Below are 26,181 nucleotides of genomic sequence, written 5' to 3'. Positions count from 1 at the left end.
GAGCCAGAAATCTCCACTTCAGTAGCACTCACATACACCAAACCTTCCAGTTTTATGCTTATCTATATTCTGAGGGTATTTGTAGAAGGGTTTGTTGATATCTCATTCATAGCCTGATTTATATCTCATTTTATTCCTAAAAACTTTTCGGAATATGGAATTTTACAATACAAATCTTGTAAAGGCCGTTTTCTCAAAATTAGTTTTTCCTCATGAGCCAGAAATCTCCACTTCAATAGCACTCGCATACAGGGGTGTAGCTCCAGATTCTGGGCCCCATGAAAGAATGTATTTGTAGGCACCTAGTGAATGCGAGCGCGTGTAAGCGCGCGAGCGGAATTTTTTTTTGCCATTTTTTTATTGATGAAAACGCATATGTTTTTTACCTATACATTCAGTTCAGCACCTGCACTGTTGGTTGGTGAGCCTAGTAAAGGATGTCGCATTGCGTTCATCTTCAATGAATGGACCAATGCAATAGTCTACCAAAGCCCCCCCTCTCTCTCTATATATCTCACACACACACACACACACACACACACACACACACACTTCAGAAACAAACATAGTATCAATGAGAGCATCAATAATACACCCGAGTGATGTCTAGTAAAAAAAAAAAAAAAATTGGGCCCCCCCCCAGTGCTGGGCCCTTGGAATCATCCTAAGCTACCCCCCCCCCCAGCTACGCCCCTGCTCGCATACACCAAACCTTCCAGTTGTATGCATATCTATACTATATTCTGAAGGTATTTGCAGAAGGGTTTGTTGATATCTCATTCATAGCCTGATTTATATCACATTTTATTCCTAAAAACATGGCGGAATATGGAATTTTACCATACAAATGGACTGTTGACAGTATTTTCTGATTTATGGAGTGATAAAAAGAGATATCCAAAATCCCCTCTGTAATAACCTTTGGCTCTAATATGTCAACAAAATGAAACTATAATTTTGAAAATGGCTTTATCCAATGTTCAGATTTCTGTCCTGGAATTATATGCAAATTAGTGCATATTTAAGTAGACCATGCCTCATTTGCATATTTAAACATACAATTTCAGAACTTGTAATACAAAAGAGTCTTGTCTTAATATAAGTAATCAACTGGGGAAGTTTCATTGTGATATCTATTAGTAAAAAAATTGACCCTAGTCATCTGTAGTGTCTCGCCTTAATACTTACTACTATTAATTAGGGATGGGTACCTTTCACATTTGAACCGATACCGGTACCTGTGAATCGATACCGGTACCCAACAGTACCTTTTTTCGGTACTTTAGTCGCAAGAAATTTAATTTACCTACCTCAGTCGTAAAAAAAAAATCCAAACTTCAAATAACTACAATTTCGACAGTTTTCGGCTTGTCATTGCTCTGACTGCTTTGTTGTTGAATCAGGTCAAATCCTAGGTAAGCATATATTGTGCGTGTGAACGTTGACATAAAAAAAAAAAAGTAAAAAAAAAAATTAATACAAAATATTTTTTTTAATTTTTTTTCCGGTTTCTCACTTGATTCGATACTCGGTAGTACCGACGTGTTTCGGTTCGGTACCTCAAAAGTACCGAATTCGGTACCCATCCCTACTATTAATACAAATAAAGAACTTGAACCCTTCCTCCTTTTGTAGTTTCCTTGCCCTGTCCCAGGAAGTGGCCGGTGAGATCCAGAATTCTGCTGTGAAGCTCCAGAACCTGAATAACTGTTTTGTTCTGTTGTGTAGATGCAGAACCAGGTGAAAACGCAGCAGGCGCAAGCCCAGGCCCGTCAGAACCAGAGCCAGCTGACCCAGAGGGAACTCCAGCAGGCTAAAGAGGCTCTACAGCAGCAGAATCTAGCCAGTCAGAAAGAACTACAGCAGGCCCAACTGAACTATCAGCAGAGCCACAACCAGGAAGTCTCCGCCCTCAAGACCTCCCTCAGCCAATCAGAGGGCAAGGTGAGGCAGTGTTTTCAGGGTGTCTGCAGGGTATTCCAAAGTCTTAAATTAATAATTAATAATTCTAATTACCGTAATTTTCGCACTATAAGCCGCACCTGAATATAAGCCGCAGCAGCTAAATTGAATTATGTGTACATATATAAGCCGCACTGGACTATAAGCCGCAGGTGTTTTAATGTTTAATTACCATATGTAAGGGTTTGTGCACAGAGGGGATTGTCGGGAAAGAGATGGCTGTTTGAGGAAGCTCCCATTTATTAACATTTGTTTAAACGGTAACGGTAGCTAGGTACTAACGCCAGCTCACAGAACGATAGCCACGCTAGTTAGCCAGCTAGGTACCAATGCCAGCTCGCAGAACGATAGCCACGCTAGTTAGCCAGCCAGGTACCAACGCCAGCTCACAGAACGATAGCCACGCTAGTTAGCCAGCGCCAGCTAGGTACCAACGCCAGCTTACCGAACGATAGCCACGCTAGTTAGCCAGCGCCAGCTAGGTACTAACGCCAGCTCACAGAACGATAGCCACGCTAGTTAGCCAGCCAGGTACCAACGCTAGCTCACAGAACGATAGCCACGCTAGTTAGCACCAGCTAGGTACTAACGCCAACTCACAGAACGATAGCCACGCTAGTTAGCCAGCCAGGTATCAACGCTAGCTCACAGAACGATAGCCACGCTAGTTAGCCAGCGCCAGCTAGGTACCAACGCCAGCTCACAGAACGATAGCCACGCTAGTTAGCCAGCTAGGTACTAACGCCAGCTCACAGAACGATAGCCACGCTAGTTAGCCAGCTAGGTACCAACGCCAGCTCACAGAACCATAGCCACGCTAGTTAGCCAGCGCCAGCTAGGTACTAACGCCAGCTCACAGAATGATAGCCACGCTAGTTAGCCAGCTAGGTACCAACGCCAGCTCACAGAACGATAGCCACGCTAGTTAGCCAGCGCCAGCTAGGTACTAACGCCAGCTCACAGAACGATAGCCACGCTAGTTAGCCAGCCAGGTACCAACGCCAGCTCACAGAACGATAGAACGCCAGTTAGCCAGCACCTGCAAAAAATCGAATGCCAAACTGATGATATCAGGAGCCATCAGTAGCTAGATAACATTAGACAACGCCTCATGCATTAACACTTTCAGTGCCCAGCAGGGGGCGCACATTTAGTGCTTGAATGCCAACCATCCACTTCAATGTTGGCATTAATATCGCCTAATCTATGTTTTAAATTATGTGTCTAATCTGCCCGTCACTTATCAATGACTCATTTTCCAGTCAACATTGTCGAAGCGGATTGTTTTTTTATCGGTTCATTTCCGTTTTATAGCATTTTGAAAAGCCCTCGTTTTCAAGGGGGGAAAAAAGAATCCGTGATAAACGCCCTGTACTGTAATATTCTAGAACGTTGTCATTTTTCGGCCTATTTATGAATAGTTTTCAAATAAACGCTAGATTATCGATAGTATATGTGTACGTATGCACGCTGGTGCCGCAAGCTGAAAATCGATTCTCTTAGTTCCTGATCGCTCGCACAGTCAAACAGCCATATCTAGGCCTGCCGCGATAAGCAATAAATCGATTAATTGCTGCGATAATTAAAATGAATGCAATGATTTTGACGGGTGCGATTAATTGCTATTTGCGCGTTTGTTTTAATGAGGCGGAACCAGTGCCCCTTGTCAGTCACTGTCCGTGTTGGGAGGCGGGCCGCTGACGTTACTAGAGTACAGCACGGGAGCTCCGTGGGGCAACGTCACATAGCTTAACTACATTTCTCAATAGTGTTGCTCCTTTTAACCAAGTAGCATTATTTGTAGTGTAACGTTAGCTATTTTTAGACCCAAGTAGTTACTCGCTACTGCCCGGAGAAACTGGACTGCTAAATAAAGATGAAAGATAGAGCTTTGATTCTCATTCCATGCTAACAACATTAGCTAAATAGCTAACAAACGAAATACAACGTATAGCATAGCTACAAGTACAACACAGAATAACGTTAATACAATTACATGCATCATTGTTTACAATGAACGGGTGGGGCTAGTCAAAGGACTGGACACGGGGACAAGTTAAACATGAATTAATTTATTATAACACTCCGGTAGTTTCGAGTCGTGCTGCAGTGCTTACGCACCACAGCTATTCTATTATATACTGCTTTGACGCTTCCTCCTCATCGCTGATTGCCTGTAGTAGCTGCATCTAACGTTAGTAGCTAACGTTAAAACTAACCTAAAGTTAGTTGTTCACCAACAATTTGTTTTATCATTAGCTCAAAAACAGAACCGGACGAGACAAGTTGTCGGCTCATAGTTTCTGCTTAGGATAATCACAACAATACTTCCGGTCCGGTCGGTGGGCTTCAAAATAAAAGTCTAAAACACCGGAAAAGACGGAGCGGTGGGCTTCAAAATAAAAGTTTTGGGAAATAAATTTCTCAAAAAAAATTCTCTAACCGGTCGCAATAATATCGCTTATCGCGATATTTTCGGGGGCAATTAATCGCCCAGCAAAATGTGTTATCGTGGCAGGCCTAGCCATATCACATATAGGGGAAAAGCTTATATCTCCGTGAAAACAGGTCTGATTATCCTAAGACTGGTAAAATAGATTCCTTACCTGAGATCAGATGGTATCCAAATGGATTATTCCAATTTCTGATCGCCATTCCAAAAATCGATCCTTTTATTGATCCAACGCGTATACTGTAAAACACATATTACACGCTGTGCTGAGGCTCCACAATGACTGGGATCATCTCCGGTTACATGCGTGAGAAGTCAAATGTGGATTCCGGAGTTTTTTTTTCTCATCCATTATTACGTAACCATTGACTACAGGAAGGCTCGTTAACTTGTCAATGTTACACAATAAGGAGACGGCAGCCAAAGTATCTAAATAAAGAATATTTTAATTAATAGTTACCATGGTTTTCGTAACTGAAATGAACATCAAATAATAGACAGACAAACACAGGACTATACAGACAGGATCAGCACCAGACGGAAGGGATGACAGACTACTTATACACAAGGGAATGACGAGACAACACACACCTGGGGTAATGGTAATTGGGTACACCTGGGGGGGAAAACAATAGGGACTACACACCATGACAGCGGACTACATCTAGACATGACAACTCACATTAGGAGCGCCTGATCAGGGCACAAACATACCCCCACATAACATCCATTTTCATTGAGTCCATTCCAAAAGGGTGCATTACCATCTGGGAGACGATAGGGGGGGCGCTTTTTTCACATCTGAGCTCCTGGTGGAGCTGGTTTCCCAACGGTAGACTCGGTTGATGAAATATGAATTCAGATTGCTAATAAATAAAAAAAATCACGTGAATTCTCGTGATGGCCATTCAGGGGTCGGGCTGATAACACGACATATGTCGTGATGGGCATTCAAAGTGTTAATAAACTAAAGTAAATAGTTCGTTGACTGGGTCATTTTGTTTAATGCTTCAGTTATGTTGAAAGAGGAGCTCTGAGCTGCTCATACACTAGACTCTTGCCGTAATGGTTTGTTGACTTGGGTCTGTGAGGGGGAGGAGGAGGAGGGGCAAGGCGTGCACTGCTGCAGCAGATTTAGGAGTCTGATCTGACGGTCACAGAGCTGAGGGAGCGCGCCCAGTTAGCTGTAAAAATACATAGATTAGCCGCACCGTTATATAAGCCGCAGGGTAGAAAAATGGGGGGGAAAGCCGCGGCTTATAGTCCGAAAATTACGGTAATAATAATGTCGGGAGATTAAATAATATAAAATAGATTCAATGTTTTTGTATTCAAGTAGTTTTTTGCGGGGCTACCTGGAGCTTGGTGTGTCTGGTGTTAGATATTGTGTTTACAGCCTTCTCGTTGATTGTTATTAGGCCCCATCTGCCGTTCCGTGAAGTCTCTGCGTTGTGTTTATTTGTTGTTTGTGAGGCAATCGTTCAGTGAGATTCTGTCATCCCACACGCTTACATGGCTGTAACACTGTCCCCATTAATGTATCCGGACGAGAATGTACTGGAGTCGTCGTCTCATATCAGAAAGGAGGTTGTTTATTTGCATAAACCAAGATTCTCGTACAGAATGAATGAATTGAAAGTCTTTAGAGGTATAAGAAACGAAAGTTCCATCTATCTCTGTCTAAGTGCTATCTCTCCTAGCTTCCCGCATGCAGCCTTTCAACTCGTGGTCCTTTCTAGGGCTGGCTCAGCTTTTCTTTATGTCAGTCTCGCTCTTATCCAAAACTGAACTGGCTCAGAACCCACAGCTTACGTAGCTGTCTCTCTCTATCTCGTTACTAAGCAACGGCAGCTGCTCGTCACCTCTGACCCAAAGAGGTCACTCCCGGCTATCTCGTCATCCTAGCAACCGCTGCCCCTCTGTACGTTCGGCCTTGCTCAGAACGTAGTTTATCTACTAAGGAATGTTCTTTTGACTCTGGTCACAGGCCCTGCTTCTACAGAGACTGAAAAATGAAATGTCTCTTAGAGTTTAATACACACAGGGTAGAGCTGTCCCAAAGCCTGTTTTTGGGATTCGAACATTCGCCAGGGTTTTTCGAACGGACATTCGAACCATCGTTTCTAATCATGCAAAGAATTTGCTCCTGCTTTTTCTGGTTCAGTACTGTCGAGTCTTGGCGCACATTTACGCATATAACGTAGAACATATACACACATTGCTGCGGTTATTAACAGTACTGATTTACGTACTGGTCACGGGAGGCTTCAATAACGTTGATATGGATGATAATCCATTTTGTGAATCCATTTGTTGAAACAACATCTTTGTTGGCCGACGGCTCCTGCGATCTTAACGTTAGCAAGCTAAAGGGCTGCGCATACCTTAATTAACGTGCATAACATAACTTACCTGTGTAACGTTAAGTAACTTGTGTTCCGCTGGGAAAGCATCTGCATCAGCATCACTGCATACACTTGGTTTAATCCAAAAGTCCATTCGGAAACGTTGTATTATGAAATCAGACGAGTGAGTGTGAGTCACTAAACTCTCTCTTGATGATTGATTCATTTCCTGATATGACGGTGACTCCTCCTCATCTCACTAGACTGTGTTGTTGTGACCCGTGTTCGCGCCTGACTTTCGAATTATTGTAAACACAACATAGTACTGTGATATTCTGATATATATATCACATTCTGATATATATTTGCTGTGTACATTAAAAAGCGGAGGTTCTAACCCATTAATTAAGATTCTAACGCCAACATAATTAACGGATGTTCGAAAGTTTGGGCTCAGCCCTAACACAGGGTCCTTTAAACTCCAGTTGATATAGGTATTTACATACATGCTGTTATAACTATATGAAAACCAGTGAAATCCTTTACTGGCGAGAGCTTGTATGGAACGCACAAGCATTTAAATTGGCACGCAAAGTGCAGCCGCCAGTTCAGTGTCGCTATGTGGGCTTTTATTTATTTTTGCTAGTATGGTCGTGAAATTGGTATTACATTTAGCTCTAAGTGGTATTAAAAAGGTCTTAAAATGTCTTAAATGTAACTTGTTGAAACCTGCAGATACTCTGAACACTAATGATATGTCTGTCTCCAACAGCTGACTGAGCTGCAAGGACAGCTGGATAACCTGCAGAAGGTACACATATACATACACATATACACTTCAGAACGTATATACACACATACATATATACATTAGGGGTGTCCGATAATATCGGCCTACCGATGGAATTAAAATGTAACAGAAAATTATTGGTATCTGTTTAAAAAGAAAAACTAATAATTTTTTCTTCTTTTTACATTTATTTAACCTTTATTATTTACCCAGGCAAGTAAGAACAAATTCTTATTTTATTTATTGTCAAAAGTATGCATAATGGGGGCGCCCCAGTGGCGAACCACATAACGCGCTGAGTCGCGGCACGGCCGACCGGGTTCGATTCCCGGACCCGTTGTTATTTGCCGAATGTCTTCCCCCCCACTCTGTCTCCCGTTCCTCCTCTCTCTCTCTACTGGACTGCCCAGTAGTATAAAGCGATAAACGCTAAAAAATAAATCTTTAAAAAAGAAAACGCATATATCGGTATCGGAAATTAAGAGTTGGACTATATCAGTAAAAAAGCCAATATCGAACATCCCTAATATACACACACACACACACACACACACACATATACACACACATACACACATGCCCATATATACACACACATATATACACACTAGGGCTGACCCCCATTAATCGAATAGTCGACTAATCGATCGAAAGGAGCCATAGTCGACTGCCAACCTCTTAGTCGAATGCAAAAAAAATCTTTATAATTATAATAATTTTTTATCATTCTTTCCAAAAGCAAAGAGGCCTAGAAGCGTGGCTAACGCTAATGGAATGCGTACCAGAGGCTAACTGCCTAAGAAAACAGGCACAGAGGCACTGAAAGAGGATTTCACCCATCTAATGAACACACTAGACTAGATAAATATCAAGATGTATCCACCAGTGCAGGGGTTCCCAACCTTTTTTCCCCCAGGGACCCCCAAACATCTCTGATGAAATTCCTGGACCCCCCTCCTAATAAAATACCATAAAATACTTTTTTTGTCATTTTAATAACAAACTGCTTATACACAGGCATATGCATCATAATTAGACCCACTATGCTTCTTTGACTTGTGCCTTCAATCAACAAATCTCAAAATGTTGGCCAATATTCAAATCCTGTATTCATCCTCTCAAATCAGGCCCTAATGGTGAACGGTTTGCATTTATGTTGAATGAAGTAAGAATCCACTGCAGTAAAAATATCCTCACCTCGAATGGTGGTAGTAAGGTTGACTGACATGAGAATGTCCTGCTTCAGATCCTCATTTTCGATATACTGCACATAAACGATGAGCACAGCCTCGTCTGCGACAGTTGTAGTTTCATCAAGTTGTATGGCAAATGGACCCTTTCTAAGCTTTTCTGACAGCTGCTGCTCGCAATCACTTGACATCTTATCAATTCGGTCTTTCACTACATTGTTCGAGAGTGGTACTGATTTTAGTTTATCCGCCACCTGTGGGCCGCACAGTTTCTAAACCATTTTGATGCAGGCTGGTTTGATGAGCTGCTCGCCAATATTGTGCGGTTTCTTTGCTTTTGCAATTAAAAGCGAACACTCAAAGGAGGCTTCGGTAGCCTTCTGTAAATCACTGCCACCCCTGCTCCACGCTACTCTAACATCAACGGGCTTGTTCGCCTTGAGAGACTGTTCTTTCCCCCGAAAAAAGTCTGGATCCTTCCCAACGGTTTCTGGGTGCTTAGACGCCTGATGTCTCTTCAGCTTGCTGGGCTTCAGGCTCGAGTTTGCCAACTTTTCTCCACAAATCACACACTCAGGTCGTTTGTCTGGTCCCTCAGTGAAGCCCATGGTGATGTAATTTTCGCGATTGCTGTAGGTCCTAACTTTTTTTGCAGATGAGCTGCCGTCATCTCCTTTTCGTTTGTCACACATTTTCGCCTCTGGCGGCTGACTGCAGACGAGCCGAGAAAGTTAACTAGCATGCTAGGCTAGCTACGGAAAGTGATACAGTCAACTGATTCGCGTTTTAGCGGCTACCCGGTAGCCTACTGTTAACGTTCAAAAATCATGTCTAGATGTTTATTTATTTATCTTTATTTTTTATTGTAGTGGAGAGACTATTCATGCTTCTGATGATAAAAATTTGCTAATTAAATATTTCTCTGAAAGGAAAAAAAAAAAAAAAATACCTCAAATCATCTGTGGTCTGGCGGACCCACTGGGAATCACTGCATCAGTGGACCAATTGCATGCTTTCGCAGAGAACAAGAAGCCTTCCGTCGACTCCTTCAGACATTAAGCACCCCTACAGCCCAAATGGAATGATTAAAAAATATATATATACATTTTTTTCCTTTTTTTTTTTCTTTTTTTTCATATTCGACTAATAGTCGACTATCGGCTAATTTCGGCGACTACAAATCGACTATACAAATCCTTAGTCGGGGACAGCCCTAATACACACATACTAAGGCTGTCAAAGTTACCGCGCCATTAACGCGTTAACGCAAAATTATTTTAACGCCACTATTTTAACACATTGGTTGCCAGCAGGGGGTGCACGATTTATCGCTTGAGTGCCAGCGTTTTAGTCTATGAGAGGACGGGGATATTTGCGAACGCATAAACTATATCTTAAATTATGGCTATGTGTCTAATACAACCGTCGATTGTTTTTTCATCAGTACATTTCTGTTTTATACTGTTTTGAATACGAGTATAGTTTTGAAAATTTCTAGTGATTCCAGAAAAATCCGCGAAAATAGCCCTTTAGTGGAATACACAAAACACGTTGTAATCTTTCGGCCTATTTATGAATCGTTTTCAAATAAACGCTAGATTTTCGATAGTATATGTGTACTTATGCACGATAGAGAAGCGGGCTGAAAAATCTATTATCTATGCCCTGCCTGGCGCTAATGTTACGCACACACACATACACACATATGAGACACGTTGTGAACGCTGTGAGAAAAAAAAACTCTGATTAACCCAATATTGGTAAAATAAAGTCCTTACCTCACATCAGATGTTCTGCAAAAAGATTAATCCAATTCCTGATCGCCATTCCAAATATCGAGCGTTTATTGATCCAACGTTATACCTCGAAACACATAATCGACGTGTCTTCCAGTGCCCTCAGTTGATGCAATAGTCTCAGGTTACATGGCTCAGAAGTCAAATGTGGAGCCCGGAGTTTTTTTTCTCTCATGCATTTCCATTGACTCCATTCCAATGGGTCCAATACCATCCGGGAGACGATAGGGGCCGGTATTTGCCTTTTTCGAGCTCAGAGCAATGATAACGTGAGGCTGGATGGATGAAAAATGAATGGATATCGCTAATAAAAGAAATAACGATTAAATAACGAGATTTCTCGTCGTTGGCACCCAATGTGTTAAAAAATATCTTTTTTTATATATATATTTTATTTTTTCCTAGACTTCACTCTGGTGTATTATTGATACTCTCATTGACTTTATTCATTGTTTAAAATTATTATTAAATAAAATAATTATTTTATTTTAAGTTATTTCGTTTGTTTTGAATTTTATGCAAATTTGCAATGCATGAGGGTCATCCTTTTGTGTTAACACTTTCAACGCCAGCCACTTTAGCTATCCTTGTACCTACTGCGCCACCGCTTTAAGAGATAGGGATTTTCACTGTGCGTCGCAGTGTTTGGAGGGCTATATCTATATTCTATATTATAGCTATGGAGACAATACTATGGCTCATTTGACATTAACTATCCATCTATCCAAAAATGATAAATTTGTTCATGTATACGTTCGCGTGTTATACCGTGGTGAATATTGTTTTGTCGTTTTTTGATGCTCTGATGGTCATCAACGGCATTCGTTTTGAATACTACATACCGGTATGTTGATCGACTGGATCCATATGAAATCATTGTAGGATCAAGGTGGAATTGACGTCAGATAGTCCTTACCTTTGATCAGGGTTATCCCAAAAAGAATATTCCAATTGTCTGATCGCGATTTCCAGTATTGGTGTCCATCCGGTCCCGGACATAATCCGGCACAACACATGCATCGAGTGGCTATGTGATTGGGTGAACCGCTACACTTGCCTGGACCAAAATTCTCCGCCCGGAGGGGTTTAGATGTAACACACGGTGTGAAATAAGGTTTCAATGGGTGGGCGATACTGCCACCTAGGTGAAATTGCCATAAATATTGGATCAGATAATATAAAAAAACATTATTTAAAAGTGAATTGTATCCTTTTTAAATGCCCTTTTAAAATGGAAAAGAGTGCTTAGAAAAGTACTTGAAAGTCCTTGAATTTCATTTTGCAATGTCTGTGGGAACCCTGATACACATACACACACATATACACTCACACATATACACATGCAGCTTAAAGTATGACAACTACTTACCCCCACCTCCCACTCCCCAATCAGTATGTATCTGACAAAGAAACCGAGATTGGTCGTCTCCAGCAGCAGCTAGCTGAAGCTAACCAGGCCACTGAGGCTAGTCGTGCCAACCAGAGCTCCCAGTCTGTTCCAGCTAGCGATGCTAACCAGGCCAACCAGAGCTCCCAGTCTGTTCCAGCTAGCGAAGCTAACCAGGCCGTGCAGGAGGAGCTGACCAGGCTCAGACAGGAGGTACACTTATTATTGTTAACGCACTGACTTATATCCTGTTATTTCTTTTGTGTGTGAAATCCCTGGTCCATTAAATTGGTTCTGGTTCTGTCCAAAGGCGAATGATGGTGGACGGGTGTAATACTACTGTTGTCCTGTAGGTGGCAGAGAGGAGCAGCAGAGAGGACCAGCTCAGACAGCAGATGACTGAGAAGGAAGAGAAAACCAAGAAGGCCTTCGTCGGAGCCAAGACTAAGATTAACCAACTCAACAGTTAGTTAAAGATTTATACACTATATGCACACAGCCAAGACTAGGATTAACCAAAGCAATAGTTAGTTAAAGACATATAAACTACGGTATATGCACACAGCCAAGACTAAGATTACTCAACTCAACTCAACAGTTAATTACAGTTAACACTATATTTTTTTTTGAGACACTTTTTCTCCCATTTTTCTATATTTTTCTCCCATCCCAATTTCGTATCATCCAATTCAACCCTCCCCTGTCACGGACGCTGTTTCTTGCCTCACACAAGCCGGCTGCAATGTGGACTAAGTCATACATAGCACAAGTCCCCTCCGGTACTTGAGGTAACAGCAGTCGCATCTTTTCACCTGCGCAGCTCGATCTCTCAGTGGCGAGGAGTAACGCATGGGAGGCTCACGCTGCCCCCGACACTTCCTGATTCTACTGCGCAGGCGCACCAACCGACCTGTAGGAGTCGCTGTCCACAACGCCCGATCCCCACCCATCAGTTTCCCACCCCCTAATGCGACCAATGTGTATTAGTACGGACGGCCAGCTAAACTGAAAGCAAATGTGGAGCGCTGGGCTCGAACTGACGAGCCCAGCGTCTCCAGCATTCCGTGGCGAGCGCCTTGCCCACTACGCCACGTAGCCGCCCTACAGTTAACACTATATTATAGACTAAGCTTAAAGGCCAACTTGCAGGTTAAACCCTACTCTTCAATTATGGGTAGTTTACATCATTGGTATCTAATTTCATTATTTATTTATTTCCATTTGACGCCGGAAATGCCACTCAAAGGGTTAAAAATGCACGAATAACATGCACGGAGCAAATCTAAAAGCTTATCAGACGCTAGCAGGGCCGTGAAGTCACTCGAGGCAACTTTCCCTACTTCTGATCCACTACAATGGAGTTTGACGAGTGCAGAAAGCTATTTCCTTGATCCAAATGGACGCCTTACAAGACGCAAATGGGTTTAATCGTCAGAGACTTTGATGGACCAGCTACAACTGGTTGAAACAAGGTAGTTATAAGGTTTTTAATGTCGTAAAAAAAGAACTACATGTACCACTAGGCAGCCTGTTGTTCAGTACAGCAGCGCTACTGGTCTGTGGGCTGTCGCCTTATCCCCGGGTCATAGTATCAAGCTGGCTATATGGCTCTGGCTAACGTTACCCCGCTAACGTTAGCATTATGTCTACTGTCGTGCATGTAAAAGAGTTTTTGGAATGAGTAAAATGTGCAGGTCCTCTTCTCAGACCTGTGGGGCAAAGCACTGCACACGCATCATGCCGGCTAGCAAGCTACACGTCGCGGCATGTTGATACGATAGTAGCCCCCTCGGATAGCACTCGGTGCATCAGTCACGAAAGGGGCTACCACGATAGCTATTAGCTAACTAACGTTAACGTTACAAGCTTATACACCTTATAACTACTACTATTGTCGTGTCCATAAGTTCCCTGGCAGAATACTTGTGAGGACAAAGGTATACAAAGAGGAGAGAACCATTTTAAATCGGGCCATGTTAGGAGTTTCGAGAATGCTGGCTACCAAGCTAGCTAACTTAGCTACTAACGTTATAAACACTATGTACAACGACATTGTTACATTATTACAAATATGGTAACGTGGTAGTGGTTAGCTTTAGAGATGAATGGCTATGATCACTGAGCAATAGTGTTAGGTGAAACAGATACTAGCTCCTCGGCTAGTAGTAACAAGAAGGCTCTGCTTCCTGCCACTACCTGCCTGTGATTCTCAGGCCCCCTGCTGCCCTGTACCTGGTGTGACGTCATCATTAACACTTTGAATGCCAGCCACGACATAACACGTGTTAGCAGCCCGCCCCCTGAATGCCCAGCACGATATTTAGCGTGATTTTTTTTTTTTTCATCAACCGAGTCTACCGTTGGGAAACCAGCCCCACCAGGAGCTCAGATGTGAAAGAAGCGCCCCCTATCGTCTCCCAGATGGTAATGCACCCTTTTGGAATGGACTCAATGAAAATGGATGAGAAAAAAAAACTCCGGAATCCACATTTTACTTCTCACGCATGTACCTTGAGCCGCTCTGAGTCATTGTGGACCATCAGAACAGCGTGTAATATGTCTTTACAGTACGTAGCATTGGATCAATAAAAGGATCGATTTTTGGAATGGCGATCAGGAATTGGAATAATCTTTTTGGATACCATCTGATCTCGGGTAAGGAATCTATTTTACCAGTCTTAGGATAATCAGACCTGTTTTCACAGAGATATAAGCTTTTCCCCTATGTGTGATATGGCTGTTTGGCTGTGCGAGCGATCAGGAACTAAGATAATCGATTTTCAGCTTGCATACGTACACATATACTATCGATAATCTAGCGTTTATTTGAAAACGATTCATAAATAGGCCGAAAAATGACAACGTTCTAGAATATTCCAGTACAGGGCGTTTATCACGGAATCTTTTTATTTTCCGTGAAAACGAGGGTTTTTCAAAATGCTATAAAACGGAAATGAACTGATAAAAAAACAATCCGCTTCGACAATGTTGACTGGAAAATTAGTCATTGATAAGCGACGGGCAGATTAGACACATAGCCATAATTTAAAACATAGATTAGGCGATATTAACGCCTAACATTGAAGTGGTTGATGGGCATTCAAGGGGGTAAAAGGAAAACACGGCCGGCTCTGAAAGTGTTAAGATGACACATGCACGCTATGAAACATGGATTAAAATATGCATGTGCGTGGAGGTTGTGGTTTGGTCGACAAAATTGACAATTGACTCAAGCCTAGTAACAGACACCGACACTGGGAATACATTCCATAAGTACATAGAATACACATTTACAGACTTTTTTTTGAATATGGTCCATTTGCATGTTCTTGGTATCTGATTCTAGGGACATCTATGGATCTCAGGGAATGTATTCCCAGTGTCTGTTACTAGGCTTGAGTCAATTGTAAATTTTGTAATGAACCAAATGAGAATATCAATTACATTTGTTTTATCTTTGACTGTGAATAACACCATGCTAAAATTGACCAGACCTGAAAAATCTTAAGCAAATGAATAAATGGAAGATGATTAAACAGAAGGTTTTGTAGATACAGTACTGAATTCTGCCATCCGGACACATGCCATTTGAAATAGGATTATAGAATATCAGGCCTAAAATGGTTATGCGATTAATATGCGATTAATTAATTACAAATCCTGTAATTAATTAGATAAAAAAAATTAATCGCCTAACAGCACTAGTTGTAAGCAAAGTGTTGAGGTAAATAAATGGCATGGCCATTTTCAAAGGGGTCCCTTGACCTTTCACCTCAAGGCACAAGAGGTGAATTCACTGATAGCTGATATACATTTTGTTGAATACACTATTGCTCATATTTTGTAGTATCTTCATTATGCATCCCAGACTGTTCTAGCTAATGTTTGTTTGATTTCCACCCCTGTGTGTGCCTCCAGATGCTAAGGAGCAGGTGAATCGGGAGAACGAGGAGCTGAAACAGGCCAGGGAGGAGCAGGAAGTCAGAATAAATGCCCTCAAATCTCAGTACGAAGGACGGCTGCAGAGACTGGAGAGAGAACTGAGAGAGACCCAGACTCACCCTGAACCCAGAGAGGAGGGCCAGGAGCCCAGTGGATCTAAGGTAACACTGAGTCCAGACTCCAGAGAGGAGGCCCAGTGGGTCTAAGGTAACACTGAGTCCAGAGAGGAGGCCCAGTGGGTCTAAGGTAACACTCTGTACCCAGAGAGGAGGCCCAGTGGGTCTAATGCCTCTTTTCCACTGCATGGTACCTACTCGACTCTACTTTTTCGGTTTTCCATTGCCAAAATTTGCGGATAGTACTTGGTACCGGGTACTTTTTTAGTACCTTCTTTGTCGAGGTTCCAAGCGAGTAGTGAAGCGATACCAGAAAGTGACGTGAAACACTGCAGACCAATGTTCCCCCTAAGGTGCGCCCGTGCGCGCGCGCGCACATGGCAAAACGCTCCCGCGCAAATCTGAAATATGTCGAAAAAAAAAAAAAAAAAAATTATTGAACAAACATGACCATGTTCACGTCTTAAACTCATACTGAGGCCTTAGTTTTGGTTTTAAATTGCATATCATCATTCATTTATTTATTGTCACACAGAGCAGAAGAATTTTGCCAAAACAAACCAATAGTATCCAGCTGCAGAACGGCAGACCAGCCACACTCTCAGACCCAAACGCATTTCCTTTGATTTAATTATACATCAAATGATTTATGTCAAGGATTGCAATGCCTCGCTTGAATGAAGTTAACTTTTCACCTGGATAACATTAACATTCAGGGTGAATGTAATGTGAGAAATTGGGATAAAAAAGAAATATATATATATATATGATCGGACAGATCCGACCAGCATTGCTGGCTCCTCACAATGCAAACGCGAAAATGTACATTACAGATGAACTGCAGAGAAAATTTCCAATTTATCATCCCGGTCGAGACTAATTGGAAGCGGAGTGCAACGCGTGCAAAGCTTGACCATATGTTTGTGTCTAATAAAGGTGCTAACGATCTCAAAGCTCACATGGACACAGCAAAACATTACAAACAAAGCAGTGCAAGGCGAGAGTTTGATGGCAAAGTTGACCAAATTGATTGAAGAATGCAGCTATACAGAGAGAAAGAAAATAATTGAAAACTATTTTGATGCCTCAAAATGATGTTTTGGTTTGATAAGATGCTTATGATACAATCATAAGGATTATGTGTGTAATAAATTAGTTTAGTACACTAATTGCAACAAATCTGAGGAGGGCACTTTTAGTGCATAGTGCACTTTTAAATTAGTATCTTTGTGAGGTTACTGTTTTATAATTTACATTACATTGAAAAGATAAAGATATATTTTTTAAAGCTGGATTTTCTAATACAGAATAGGTATTACATTTAGAACATTACATCATATTTTTCTTGTTATTTATTTTGTCCAGTAAGACTTGAAAATATATATTATTTTGTCATAGGTTGATTTAGTTATTTTCTTGAGATTTGTCAGATAGATTACTTTAGGCATAATACAGCATGTTGAGTAACTTTGGTTATAGAGAGATATTATTTTGTTATATAAAATAATATAAACTAATTTTATATCCATACAGAGGAGGTATACTTTAAATATATTATAATGATAAGGCATCTTTGAGTAAACTTTGATTAAGTATCTTGAGGCTGAAGGCAGAGTGTCCTCTTTTAAAAAAATCACAATATGGTCACCCTTGAAGTCGCATTATAATTCACTTTATAAAATAATGACTAGTCAGCCTCCTACAAAGACAAAAGTTAGTGACACGACTCACACCGCCGCCGCCAAAGTAAGGACTATGCTCTGTATCGTCAATAAATGGTCAAATAAATATTTGATTAAGGAATATAATATGCCTTTTTGTATTATTTCTCTGTATCAGCTAAATGTATATATTTTTATGTTAGACATTAAGGGAAATTAAGATTCTGAGATTTTTTACAAACCGCCGCTTATCAACTAACCGGTTAATCGGCAGGTGACATATGTTGCTCAGTAGTTGCTGATGTCTGCTCAGGAGGTTTGAGTGTTTGCTCAGACCAAAAAATAATTAGAGGGAACATTGCTGCAGACCACTGTTTGGTCAGAAGAGAGAATCGTCACTACGTTATCATTGCACTACACAGGGGACATCCTGCACAAAACACAAACCCGCCATCTTTAAATAGCCTTGTGACTACTAAACATTAGCATTCATTATTTGTTTGCAGCAAGAACAAAGTGCAATAAACAAAAAAGGATACATTCACCGTGTATTCTACCTCATTTATTGATGAAACAAAACCAACATCAACACAATTTACCACCAAGAACAAAGAGTTTAGTCTCACAAAAAAGTCGAAAATTTTGTTAGCTTACATGCTAATGTGACTGGGATTTTCCATCATAACAGTTAGCATTGCTGCTAGCGTACATTAGCAAATAAGGCACTGGTATCATAGAATAGAATGGAAATACTTTAATCATCCCAATTTGTAGTGTCAAATTTCCCTCGGGATGATTAAAGTATTTCTATTCTATGATACCAGTGCCTTATTAGCTAACTACACGTAAGCTAACAAAATTAGCGATCTTTTTGTGAGACTAAACTCTTTGTTCTTGGTGGTAAATTGTGCTGATGTTGGTTGTTTCATCAATAAATGATGCAGAATACACCGTGAAGGTATCTTCATAGCAATTGTGTTGCTGTTGGTTTTGTTTCATCATTAAATGACGCAGAATACACTGTGAAGGTAGCTTCATAGCTAGCTTTGATACGCGTGTGTGTGTGTCGCGTTGAAGTTGACATCACAGCGCCCTCGCTATGACGACCAGCTACACTGACGGCGGGTACTACCTGCAGTGGAAAACGAACGAAGTACCAGGTACCAAAAGCGATTAGAGTCGAGTAGGTACCATGCAGTGGAAAAGAGGCATAAGGTAACACTGTGTCCAGAGAGGAGGCCCAGTGGGTCTAAGGTAACACTCTGTACCCAGAGAGAAGGAGCACAGTTGCATGTACGTTCACACAGAACCAAGCATTTCACTGTAATGTACATGTACTTTATACGTGACAAATAAAAGCAAACTTGAAACTTGAACACTGCAAGCCTCAGTGCTCAATTCTGATTTATTGCTCAGATCTGATTTCTTCGTTTGGCTTTTTAAATGTGGCCAATATCAATATCATTGCAAAAGAATCAGACCTTTATCTGATTTAGCACCACATATGAAAGTGGTCCAGATCTGAATTGAAAATATCAGATTCCATGTGATTTGTGCTGTTCTCACTGTCATGATAAAAATGTATCCGAGTCACATATGTGACCCGGCACAGTCTAGGTCGGATTTGGATCTCGAAAATAGTGATATTGCCATTTTTGAGTGCTTTGAAATGTTCTCTCGGTTTCCTTATTTGCTAAAATGTATACGACTTGTAAATGTGTTAATTATTGTTAGATTGTCCGACAGTATTTATTCCGATGCAGCAGAAAGAACTACATTTTCGTCTCGGAGGGGTGTGAAATCTCAAGTGTTGGAGACGGAGGGAGACGCACAGAAATTACAGCTAATTTTCATTCCGAGTCAACGGACCCAGTAAGCTACTTTGTTGGCAGTGTGAAACATTAATAACTTTGGAACCGTTTGTGTTAAATTGTATCTGAATCTCTCCATAGCCTAGCAGGCAGTGCGCATAGATTAAGTCCAGTCCGCAAGTCAGACGGCGCATAACGGAGAGTCAGTCGCTCTCTCACTCTCTCTCCAAACGTTACATTATAAAAACGAACTGGATAGTTGATTTAACTTCATTAGCTGAAATATTCTAAAATCATTAAGTCTGCTATAAGCGTGCGTGTGTGTGTCTCTCTCTTTGGAAAGACCAGATGAGGTCAGAGGAATTTGATAGTATTTATATTTACTGAGGATGGCCAGATAATGTTGATATTTAAACTTAAAAAATAATAATACATTTACATTTTGTCATTTAGCTGATGCTTTTATCCAACGCAACTTGGTATGATTAATTTGACCTATTGTTAATGCAGCTCTATTTTGTACTTTATTTTAAATGATAATAAAATCTTGAATCTTGATTACTATCTTGACTATTTTCTAGGGCTGTAAAGATTAATGCTTTAACTCTGGAGATTAATACAAATTATTTAAACCGTTAAAAAAATGTAATCTAGATTAATCTATGGAGTGAACATTTTTCAATATAATATAAGAAAGCGGTCTAGCTGAGTCAATGTTGATGGTTTTGTTGAACATTTGTATTTCACAGGAGAGAAACTATTCAAAGAAAGCTATTAAAATAGTCTTTGAATCTAAATATACTTTCTTTGTGTTGATTTTACATTAATTCCATGATTTTACTCTAGTAAATATCTGTTACAAGCTTCGGTCTTAAATAGAAACATGCGATTTTTTATCTAGATTAATTACAGAAAATTGTGAGATTAATTAGTAAAAAAAAATGTATCTATTGACGGCACTACTATTTTCCTATTTTCTTATAAGATCCTACAAGTTTCAAGTTTGCTTTTATTTGTCACGTATAAAGTACAGTTCTCTCAGAAAAAAGGTGAGTTTGTTTAAAGTGAGTGTGTGCAATGAGTGTAGATGGATGGGTTGATGTTACATAGTCATTGAGCATCCTGATGGCCTGGGGATAGAAGCGGGGTCACAGGTCAGAATAACGAAGGTCTCTGACTGGAATGTGTGAAGTGGGGAGGAGGGGGGTTTATATTGATTTCTGGGTAGAGTAGTCATTATAGTACATTGTAAGAGAAATTGCTCCATTTTCTCTTGATGCCTGTAGCTCTGAAAGTATTGTGTTATCAGCATGTTTCATAAAACATAGATTGAAAGGTATCTGCCCGATTTGTACAGGTGATGGCTTATTTTGAAGGTATGAACCTGTACTTTCATATCCCTCTAAACTCTAAAGGACCCAGAGTCTGCCTGGTCACATATGAGCAAAAAGGAAAAATCAGGTCTGGGCCACTTTTGGACAAGGCCTATGAAACTCATAACCTTTGATACGATGTACGGTTTGCATCCATTTCCTCAGTAGAACATATGAAGACGCATCTGATTATACTGCAAGCTTGCTGTTTTGGAAAAGGACATGTATCATGGTTTTTGAAGGCTAAAACACTTGACCCCATTGGATGTTATTAGACCCCATTATTAGACTCTGGTTTTATGCCATTAATGTTGTCTTGTAGGCGGTCGGGTGGCGTAGCGGAGATTGCGCTCGTCACCAATGCAAGAGGCTGCGGTCTCGACTCCCGGAGTCAGCATTGCCTTGGCTTGGGCCGGTCGTCATACTAACTTGTTTGGCTGAGTTAGCGGGAGGGAAGTCGAGGGTGGTAATCTGGCGTTGTGGACAGCGACGCCTACAGGTCAGGTCTGGGCGCCTGCTCAGCGAAAGGCAGGAAATGGTGATGGCAGCGTGACCTCCCACGCGTTACGCTTCACCAATGAGAGTCCTCGCTGCCAGGTGAGAAGAGAAGCACTGGCTGTCTCCACATGTGGTGGACTTCAGGGTTCCCTTGTACCGACCAGTAGGAGGAACATGCGCACAACAACCAAGTAGGGGAGGGGGGGAATTGGCATAACGACAAAAAATTGGGACGGGGAGAAAAATAGAAAATCAGGCGGAGAAAAAGAGGATTACAATTTTTTTTTTTTTTTTTTTTTTTTTTTTATGTTGTCTTGTGTGTGTGTAGGAACAGCCCAGGGCAGCGGAGCAGAGACAGATCTCTCTGAGGAGTCCTGCTCAGGACAGAGGAAGGTACTGTACCACAGCCTGTTAGCATTCTCTTAGCCTTAGCGCTCCTCACTCACAGGCTGTTAGCATTCTCTTAGCCTTAGCGCTCCTTACTCACAGCCTGTTAGCATTCTCTTAGCCTTAGCGCTCCTCACTCACAGGCTGTTAGCATTCTCTTAGCACTCCTCACTCACAGCCTGTTAGCATTCTCTTAGCGCTCCTCACTCACAGCCTGTTAGCATTCTCTCAGCCTTAGCACTCCTCACTCACAGCCTGTTAGCATTCTCTTAGCCTTAGCGCTCCTCACTCACAGCCTGTTAGCATTCTCTCAGCCTTAGCACTCCTCACTCACAGCCTGTTAGCATTCTCTTAGCCTTAGCGCTCCTCACTCACAGCCTGTTAGCATTCTCTTAGCGCTCCTCACTCACAGCCTGTTAGCATTCTCTTAGCGCTCCTCACTCACAGCCTGTTAGCATTCTCTCAGCCTTAGCACTCCTCACTCACAGCCTGTTAGCATTCTCTTAGCCTTAGCGCTCCTCACTCACAGCCTGTTAGCATTCTCTTAGTGCTCCTCACTCACAGCCTGTTAGCATTCTCTTAGCGCTCCTCACTCACAGGCTGTTAGCATTCTCTCAGCCTTAGCGCTCCTCACTCACAGCCTGTTAGCATTCTCTCAGCCTTAGCGCTCCTCACTCACAGCCTGTTAGCATTCTCTTAGCGCTCCTCACTCACAGGCTGTTAGCATTCTCTCAGCCTTAGCGCTCCTCACTCACAGCCTGTTAGCATTCTCTCAGCCTTGGCGCTCCTCACTCACAGCCTGTTAGCATTCTCTCAGCCTTAGCGCTCCTCACTCACAGCCTGTTAGCATTCTCTCAGCCTTAGCACTCCTCACTCACAGCCTGTTAGCATTCTCTCAGCCTTAGCGCTCCTCACTCACAGCCTGTTAGCATTATCTTATTCACGTCTTGTTAGCGTTCTCTTAGCCTTAGCACTCCTCAGTTTGTGTTAATAGCATTAATAAATAATAATTATTCCAGCATTATGTTTGCAGATTAGCTGAAGGACAAATACTGAAACTTTTCCCACAATGTGACGTTAATAAATGACTAAAGCTAATACAAATAAAACTCCAGATGTCTCAGTAACTTTAACACTTAATGCTCTGTTGTTAATTTCTCAACTCTCTGTCCCTCTCGCTGTCTCTCTCTGTCCCTTTATGTCTCTCTCAACTGTCTGTCTCTCTCTCTCTTTCTGTCTCTGTGTCTCTGTCTGTCTCTCTCTCTCGGTGTCTCTCAACTGTCTTTGTCTCACTCTCTCTCTCTGTCTCTCAGCTCTAACCTCTCTGAGCCACCCACCGCCAACATTCGCCCCACCCCTAGTAAGCCATCGCCTAGCAGCAAGCCAGGCCCCTCCCCCGGTAACAAACCAAGCCCCTCCCCCGGTAACAAGGCCACACCCCGCGCCAGCATCCGGCCCATGGTCACCCCGGCAACCGTATCCATGGTCACCCCGACAACCGTATCCATGGTAACCTCAGCAACCGTATCCATGGTCACCTCAGCAACCGTATCCATGGTAACTCCCACTGCCACCGTCATGCCAACCACACAGACGGACACTCAAGAAGGTAAGACTTTATTCAGCCCTATTTCTTACTTACCAATTACAATGTTGTATCTTCAGTGTTAATCTCTTGGTAATATTATGGTCTGTATCTTCAGTGCTAATTGGTGTCAGTGGTTCCGTGCGCTGCACTAGTCCTGGCCTTGTGGCCACCCCCATTTCCCTGGCTCAGCCAACCAGTTTGCCGACAACAGCCTTTGTCCAGCCCACTCAGCAGCAGGCAGCCAACCAGGAGGCAGCCTCTAGCATTGAGGTGGAGCGACCGTCCACATCCTCAGCTCTGATTGGAGCAGGTGGGTAGAGTGGGCGGAGCCTGGAGCCACATAAATGGCTAGTTTTGACTGTTGGAATTAGTGCACCAACAACTCCATTACAGCTTACATTATCATATAGCGGTACTATACCGCTCTGCAGAAGCTAACCGCAGTAACTACAATTTCTTTCAAAATGTAGTTATAAGTGAAATTGAATTATATTTTATCTTCAATCTTGCTCTGTTTTAGAGAAATGGCAGTAACTACAAAATCACTGGAAAGTCAAAGAACTTTAACCACATAACGTGCAATGGCCCGGGCCCTTTTTAGGACGATGTGCCCGCCGGCGGAACACAGCACTTTACGAGCGTCTAGCGGCTCGGGTCTGCATTTTTTATAAAACTTATATAGAATTAAAGCCCGATTTGTTGCTGTTAGAATGCCACCTCACTCGACAACATCCGTGCCTCGCTTCTCGAGTTACATGCCGATGTGTCAGGCGTGCAAATTTGTACACGCAAGCGGCAGATTACCACCCCGGACTCCCGAGGCTCTAGAACTGTCAATCATTTGCCCATTGCGAAAATTATTAGACAGGGTTATAGCCAATGAGTGTAGCTTTCCAATGATACCCCACGTGGGGTTGTGCGAATCAGGGATGTAGGTGAAAATGTACTAGCGGAAACAGGAAGTGAAAAACACACAGAATGCACTGTTTTTTGGGATATAAGACTATAGAAAAACGTGAGTACACAAGTACAACTCAAGTTCAGACCTGTTACTCTATTTCATTAGCACTAAAAGTGATTTTTCTTTATTGTGTAAGAAACTTCAAGAAAGTTATCTTTCCAAATAGACCAGGCTTATGCATGTGCTATAAGTATGAAGTATAAACATACGCTTTTCAAAAAAGGTATGCAGTCCTCAAGTAACTTTTCTGGGTGCCTGTTAACCCTTTCTCTGCCACGCTTATATCCAGCCTTATACCGTCCTCTGCCAGCTCTATTTGTCTATGGAGATGTTCCCCTTCTTTGCAGGGCTATAACTTTTTAAATTGTATTGCTAAATTGACATTACTATGGCCCATTCAACATCAAGTATCTATCGTTTAGGATGTAGCAACGTTCTACTTTTTCATTCACACATTCATACTAAAATATGGTCTAAAGTATAAATATGTTTTTATCGTTTTCTGCAGCATTCCATAGAACGTGAGTTATAGCCACAAATACATATATTAGATCATCAAATGTAGTTTGATACCGATTGACGTCAGATAAAAAATGTCAATTGTACAAGGTCCTACTCGTCATGCCTCATCATCTGCTGGTGACCGGAGGGGGGGGGGGGGGGGGGGGGGGTTATAAGTCCGTGGCCGACGTTAAATCATTTATTTAGTATGGGTGATATGTTGATCGGAGCAGTGTGTATGTATAATAATAATCAAACACGCTGAAACTCACCGCAGCTTCCTCGTAGCGTTGGGCGATCAGCGATCAGCGTGGAGCAGAAAGTTCGCTATTATGGGATGTCGATCTAGTTGGTCCAGTTCCAGGTTGTATAATACTATATACGTCCAAATCATGTTGTTTATCGAGTTATTGGCAACGGATTGCTATCCAGTGTATCAAGCTGGAGTCCCGCTAGCGATAGCGAGTGGCCGGATGAAATATGGGTGAGCAACACTTCCGGCGCGTCACTTCCGGTTTTGGCGATTCGCCGATCAGCCACCAGATGGCGGCCTTGAACCGTTGGAGAGTTGAGAGGAGATCAACAGCAAGTCTCAAGTCTCCGTGGGTGAAATGTGATTGCCATGACAGATTTTTGAAATATTGATCTCAAAGACGCTGTACGACGTCATTGGCAGATTAAGCATGGCGAGCAATGACGTCTAAAGTCGTCCTTGGCGATTAAAGGGTTAAGAGGTTAAAAGCCATTTTTGACAGTCTGCGTAGTTACTGTGGTTAGCTTCTGCAGGGCAGTATAGTTACTGCGGTTAGCTTCTGTAGGACAGTACAGTTACTACGGTTAGCCTCTCCAGGGCAGTGTAGTTACTGCGTTTAGCTTCTGCAGGACAGTATACTGTCAGTATACTACAGGCATACTGGGACCCCGAGGGTGCAGTACCAGCCAGATCCTGCTAGGTGGCAGTATCGAGAGTGCAGTAAACCCTGTTCCAGACTGTGTTACATCTAAACCCCTCCGGGCGGAGAATTTTGGTCCAGGCAAGCCTAGCGGTTCACCCGATCACATTGAAACGTGTCCAGGAGACTCGATGCATGTGTTGTGCCGGATTATGTCGGGGACCAGATGGACATCAATACTGGAAATCGCGATCACACAATTGGAGTATTCTTTTTGCAATAACCCCGATCAAAGGTAAGGACTATCTGACGTCAATTCCACCTTGAACCTACAATGTTTTCATATCGATCCAGCTGATCAGCGTGTGTGGTGTTCAAAACTAATGGCGTTACTGGCGACCAAAGCATCAAAAAACGTTATATACATTTGATTTGGAAATGGTAGCGTGTCCAGGGATGAAACGCCAATGCTTTTAGCAGAATTCACGTAGTGCCCTATAACTCAGCTTTTCATGAATTAGCCCGGAT

The 26,181-nt window shown here is 42.1% G+C and overlaps 1 protein-coding gene across 1 annotated transcript in view; it reads left to right on the top strand.

The window, feature by feature from the left end:
- The window catches only part of LOC311239530 (nucleoprotein TPR-like), a 226,414-nt gene that overhangs the window by 152,421 nt on the left and 47,812 nt on the right, over positions 1–26,181 (top strand). Inside the window, exons 36-43 of the mRNA XM_084327849.1 lie at positions 1,729–1,944; positions 7,532–7,570; positions 11,929–12,135; positions 12,276–12,387; positions 15,841–16,025; positions 21,652–21,716; positions 23,024–23,319; positions 23,414–23,608. Of these exons, the coding sequence (XP_084183975.1) occupies positions 1,729–1,944; positions 7,532–7,570; positions 11,929–12,135; positions 12,276–12,387; positions 15,841–16,025; positions 21,652–21,716; positions 23,024–23,319; positions 23,414–23,608 (1,315 nt within the window). The remainder of the gene's footprint in view (positions 1–1,728; positions 1,945–7,531; positions 7,571–11,928; positions 12,136–12,275; positions 12,388–15,840; positions 16,026–21,651; positions 21,717–23,023; positions 23,320–23,413; positions 23,609–26,181) is intronic.

Source organism: Notolepis coatsorum (assembly GCF_963971535.1).
Source record: "Notolepis coatsorum genome assembly, chromosome: 13".
NCBI classification, from domain to species: Eukaryota; Metazoa; Chordata; class Actinopteri; order Aulopiformes; family Paralepididae; genus Notolepis; species Notolepis coatsorum.
The sequence above is the reverse complement of the archived record's forward strand: the minus strand, read 5'-3'. Positions and strand labels throughout refer to the sequence as shown.